Raw genomic sequence first — 6,204 nt, forward strand, 5'->3', positions numbered from 1 at the left:
GTTCCTGTCCTGTCCCGTTGCTGTCCCCGTTCCTGTCCCGTTCCTGTCCTGTTCCTGTCCCGTTCCTGTCCCGTTCCTGTCCCGTTCCTGTCCCTGTTCCTGTCCCGTTCCTAACGTTCCCTGTGAGTTTTTCCTTGTTATCCCTTTTGAGTTTTCCCCGATGGAGTTCACCAAGTTTTATTCTCGCCTTCCCCTGTAACAGTTTTTGATTTGATTGTGGACTTTTGGGATTTTGCCTTTTGCGCCCTGTTTTTCTTGGACGGTGTTGAAGTCTTTTCTGAAGCTCTCCCCTGCCTGCTGCTCCTCTGCTTTTGGGTGCTCCTTCCTTCCCCATGACAGAAAGAGCATAAATCTCCAGATATCGCTGACCTGAACTCTGAGTTTTATAAAACGTTTGCAGATGAAGTTGCAGAATGTCTCCCTGCGGTCCATAAGGAAGCTTTCTGCAAGGAAGAACAACCCCAGTCGTTCCAGGTCTGCTCCCCTTAACTCCCAAACATTTTAACATCAGTGTTAAAGCTCTGCTCCGTATCCTTCAGTATGTTCAAAGGTTGACTGACGAATATGAAAGCAGACGTGGTTAAGTGTCCGCTTGCTGTAACAAGCTTCAGGTCCACGGAGGCGCTCTGCGGCCCACATGCTGCAGCAGATGTGATGCATTTGAGCTCCGTGGATTTCTGCCGTACTTCTGGTTTTCACCTCCGATGGCGAGCATCAGTCTCGTCCCTGAACATCTCATCCAGAAACCAGAGACCCAAACAGGGCTCAGAGTCTGTCAGGAGGTCTGGGATCTACCGGATCAGCAGAGAGATCCCGTACTGCACAGCAGGCGACGGAGAGGGGAGATTATTCCCTAAAATATAGTGACTTTATTCTTATAATAGCCTATTACTTTACATTATATTATTGTAACTTTATTTTTCATAAATTATCACGACTCCTCCAAACTTCAGAGAACAAAGATGGGATGAGTTATATTTTGAATGTGCATGAGCATTCAGACTCAAACATGTGAAATATAACAGCCTGGGGCTTTATTAATAGATTAAAAGGAATTATGTATCATTGAGAGGAATAATTGTAATATGCTCATTTACGGAGGTTAACTTAATTTATAATTTAATTTAATTTCTACTGATTATTGATCCCCAGTGGGGAAATTATAATTTACATCAAGTTACACGAGTTACATCCCCAACAAAAGATGCAAAGAGGAGGGAGGAGTAAATGATGCCTTCAGGCTCCATGTGTGCTGACTCAGATGTAATTACATAGAAAAGTCGATCTAAAGGAGAATAAATACAAAGTGATACAGAATGGCTCAGAGCCTTATTGCAATGTGTTTTTATTTCCATTGTAATGTTTCTCTTAGAAGATATTTCAAGCATATTGATTCAGAAAAGGTAGAAATAGGGAAATAGGTGCATACAAATTCACCAAGATGCAGGAATGCTAAATTTAATGCTAAAATAAACTTCTGACCCCGCATCAGAAGTCACAGAGATACAGAAAATCTACATTTTCTTGTTTAAAAAGATGTTTACATATTTGCCAACCAATATTTTTCAAATGTGTCCAATTTCGTACATTTCCCGAAGGGTGAAATCCATTCCCTGCCTGTTATCATTAAAGGTAAAAAATAATATTTCATTTCCTTCATTTCATTCCATTCATATTCATTATACAGGAAAGTTAAAAGTAGCATTACATTACAATGTAAACGGGCCTGACTCAGATTAAAAACTGGTTTTCAGCAGGTTCCTGTTCTGCAGGAACATAAGACATTGTCCAGCACGTCGGGACAGATGTTTGTACGGGACATCGATGTGGACTAGACTCATTTAGACAACAGCACTACACAAAGACATTATGCAAGACATCAGCTGGGCTAGGCAGGTCCGGACGGTGCAAACAACGCGTGGATGACACATTAGCAATTAACGTGTGCAGGTGTAAGGCGAGGCAGCTTTATCTGTAGAGGACACTTCAGCAACAGGGCAGCTCAAAGTTCTTTAGACAAAATCAGTTAAACACACAAAAACAGATAAAACACAAGTATTAACAGTTAAAATAAAAGCATTAAGACAGATAAAATCCTAACCCTAACCCTACTCGAGACTACCTTCACGCTGGGTGTAACTGTTAAGAAGGAGCTCCTTTTTTAAATATGAGCTGGATGATAGTGCTCTGATGTGAAGTATGTCTCCTTGTTTGAATAACTCATCAACCCTATATTGCACCTAATGCTGAGAAAAGAGCTCCTTTTGGGGTAAAAATATATGAAGTAATTTTTACAGCAAGTAGTGAGAAGCGAGTAGATTTTTAACGATGACCATTCACAGTGAATAAGACCCCTCCCCCCCCCCACACACACACATACACACACACACACACACACCTACAAAAACCCATTCAACCACTGGTTGCTATCCTTCCTTTCGCCACCAGGTGTCCTCACAGAGTTGGGAAGAGTGGGAAGTTTTGAGTACTTAATGCAGGTGGATCATAGACGACACAGTGTGTGTGTGTGTGTGTGTGTGTGTGTGTGTGTGTGTGTGTGTGTGTGTGTGTGTGTGTGTGTGTGTGTGTGTCATAGGCAGGTGTGAGAAATTTCTGTAAACTAAGAACGATTTAAAGAATATAAATGATTGTTAATTTTTATGCAAAGTGAGCAAAAATCTAAATCACATCAATATTTATCTTTACTATCTACTCAAGTAGAATTACAAATTACAGATACTTTTGTTAAAACGTATTCTTGTAGAAGTAGAAGTACTGATTAAGCTTCTTCACTCAAGGTGAAAGTCAAGGTCAAAGTTTATTTCTACAGCACATTTACAAACAGTCACTACGGCCCCAAAGTGTTGTACAAATATAACAACATCATAACATACAAGCATAATAAATAACCGGAAAATAAAAATCTAAAAACAGAATGTGCCAAAAACAATAAAACAGGTAACAGAAAAAAAGAAAAAGAAAAATTAAAGTAACAAAGTACAGGAAATGTACTTAAAGTATAAAGTATCCGTGTTAATTAGCATTATTTGTGAGAGCTCCAGATCCAGTTTTTCTTCTTTAATCTTCCCCTTAAACATTTAAATTAATCTACATGTATGTGTGTGTGCTAGAATATGGCTTCTGGAAATAAAATACAAGACAAATTGTGAATTGTTAAACAGATATTGATAAAAAAGACCACTATCTGAGACGCCTCTCTCAGATAAGGACCAGGACGATCGAGACGCTGTCGAGTCGTCTCGTAGTACCGAGTACTTTATAGTCCCATCCGATTAGACTGAGTTTGGTATTGGTGACGCCAACGACAATAAGTCCAGTGAATTGACTGTAAACCTGTTAGTGAGGACTAGATGAGGACTGGATTTAAAGCTGGTTCTGGTTTCCAACGCATGCTTTATCACCATTAGGCAGTGCAAACACGGGCGTGGGCAGCTCTACTATGGCTGGGTGTGTGTGTGTTCTGCAAACAAATTGTAAAAGTTTAGGGGACATTAGCAGGGACATCATCTCGGAACTGGCAGAGACCAGTGGGACCAGGTCCACCCATCCACCGTCCAGTAGCCTGGCCAGAAGTGGTCTTCATGGGAGAGTTGCAGCCAGAAAGCCAGACCTCCGACATGGAAACAAGTCCAAGAGACTCGACTATGCACCAAACCATTGGAACGGGGGTGCAGAAACATGGCAGCAGGGACTCTGGATTTGTAGAGTCCACATTTGAAATAAATGGCTGTAGCAGAAGGCGGTTTGTTCCCCGAAGGACTGGAGAGGGCCACAATAATGAGTCTGCAGGCAACAGTGAGCATGGGGGGGGGGTCCCTTACAAGTTCGGGAGTGCACTTCTGCCAATGGAGTTGGAGATTTGGATTAGATTAGATTAAATTTGATTATATAATTTTAGATTAGATTTTTTTAGATTAGATAATACTTTATTCATCCAACAGTGGGAAGATTCTCCTATTACAGCAGCAGCAGTTTCCTAAAAAGCAAAAAAGCAAACAAGTAAAAACACAAACAACAGACAAACAACAGACAATGAGCAGAAGGTATTGAACTAATGTCTCAATGGGGTCCTCAATGCTGAGAGAGATGCTTACCCATAATGCAATGCCATCAGGGAGGCGTATAGAATAGCATAGAAAGCCTTTATTGTCATTACCCCAAACACACAGGTAAGGTCATTAAGAACTAGCTTCAGTGTAAAGAAGAACAAGACATGAGGTTAGTTCTCCAACTGTGTGTGTGTGTGTATATATATACACACACACACACACACACACATATATATACGTATATATATATTATAAAGTCTATGATTTGGATTGAAAGATGGTTCAGAAAGCTTCATTTCGCCATCACAACAAATAACTTCAACTGACAATCACGTAACTGTTGTGGGCAGTAGGGTACTTGAAAAAAAAAAACTTAGTAAACTAAAAAAAGTAAAAAAACTACTTGAAGCTACCCCCCCCCCCCCCCCCCCCCCCCCCCCCCCAAAAAAAAAAAAGAAACTGATTGACAGCTGTAATACACACCAGCTGATGCAATTACTGCATTAACTAGCTGAGTGTCCAACGGCTGCGACGAGGCGCCGTGCGCGCACACGCCGTCCGTTCCCGCTGAGTGTGGAAGCGGCACTAAGGTCATCAAAATAAAACCTCATATCCAAATCAGGATTTTGGCTCCAACAGCTGACATGTCGACTCTCACGAGCTGGCGTCAGCCCAGATGCGCCTCGGGCGTGTTGCACCTTTACGCCTCCGTCACTCCAACGGCGCGCGGCGCGCAGCGCGCACCGGGCCGGAGGCTGCAGGACCGGTTTGGAAAGAAGGGCGTGTGCGGTATGCGACCTGCGGCCTGGAACAAGACCTGACAGAGAGAACTCACCTGACAGGACCCCCCCCACCCCACCCAGTCCAGCCTGCATGAAAAGCGCCTGCCATGGTTCCAGGGCACAGTCAGAAGAGTGCCATCATGGAGGGGAAGCTGCTGGTTCGGGTCGTCGTGGTCCTGGTTCTCTCAGCTGCAGGTCAGTGGCTCAGTCCTGGTCTCAGGGAACAGCTCTGTTTTTTAATTTAGATTGGTTTGTTTTTTATTTGAAACAATATTTAATACATTTACATGTACTTTAAGTACATTTTTGGTGCTGATACTTGTCTATTGAGTAATTCTACTCTACTTTGGTTTTACTTTTCTATTTAAGGTGAAACTACAAACATTCGAGTGTGTGTGTGTGTGTGTGTGTGTGTGTGTGTGTGTGTGTGTGTGTGTGTGTGTGTGTGTGTGTGTGTGTGTGTGTGTGTGTTTCACTAAACGACTCTTAAAACACAACTACATACGAGGCAATACAAATGTACAGAAGAGGATAAGAGCCACTGGTGAAAATGTTATTTGAGTTTGGACTTTAAAGTCAGAAATATGAGATTAAAGTCAGAAATATATGAGATTAAAGTCAGAAATATATGAGATTAAAGTCAGAAATATATGAGATTAAAGTCAGAAATATATGAGATTAAAGTCAGAAATATATGAGATTAGAAACACTGACTACACACACACACCTGGACTCACTTAAATACCTGGACACTTTAACACTAGACTCACTCAACACTGACACTTTGACTGATAATTTATGGTGAATGGCTTTTTACAGCCAAAGGTTGTTGTTGTTAGTATTACTATTATTAATACTGTTATTATTATTATTATTATTATTATTATTAATACTGTTATTATTATTGTTATTATCTTTATATTGTCGTCTATATGTATTCTTTCTAAAACTGATGCTGGGAATTTCTATTTCCTCGCGGGAGTCATCCCAAGAAGTTTAATAAAGAGAAGTCTAAATTTTATGGAGTGATCCATCCATCTTCATCCGCTTATCCGGTATCGGGTCTTGGGGGCAGCAGCTCCAGCTGGGGACCCCAGACTTCCCTTTCCTGAGCCACATAAACCAGCTCCGACTGGGGCGGTCCTGAAGCGTTCCCAGGCCAGGTTGGAGATAAAATCCCTCCACCTAGTCCTGGGTCTTCCCCCGAGACCTCCTCCCAGCTTGACGTCCCTCCACCTAGTCTTGGGTCTTCCCCCGAGACCTCCTCCCAGCTTGACGTCCCTCCACCTAGTCTTGGGTCTTCCCCGAGACCTCCTCCCAGCTGGACGTCCCTCCACCTAGTCTTGGGTCTT

At 42.1% G+C, this 6,204-nt stretch overlaps 2 protein-coding genes across 2 annotated transcripts in view; one reads left to right on the forward strand and one right to left on the reverse strand.

Annotated features, from left to right (window-relative positions):
- Window positions 1–6,204, reverse strand: part of LOC117958237 — an 859,617-nt gene that overhangs the window by 589,445 nt on the left and 263,968 nt on the right. The window lies entirely within an intron of this gene.
- Window positions 4,855–6,204, forward strand: part of LOC117958268 (serine protease 33-like) — an 8,903-nt gene continuing 7,553 nt past the window's right edge. The window contains exon 1 of the mRNA XM_034894592.1: window positions 4,855–5,047. Within this exon, the coding sequence (XP_034750483.1) occupies window positions 4,960–5,047 (88 nt within the window). The 5' untranslated portion in view covers window positions 4,855–4,959. The remainder of the gene's footprint in view (window positions 5,048–6,204) is intronic.

The sequence above is a fragment of the Etheostoma cragini genome, chromosome 15 (assembly GCF_013103735.1).
Source record: "Etheostoma cragini isolate CJK2018 chromosome 15, CSU_Ecrag_1.0, whole genome shotgun sequence".
NCBI classification, from domain to species: Eukaryota; Metazoa; Chordata; class Actinopteri; order Perciformes; family Percidae; genus Etheostoma; species Etheostoma cragini.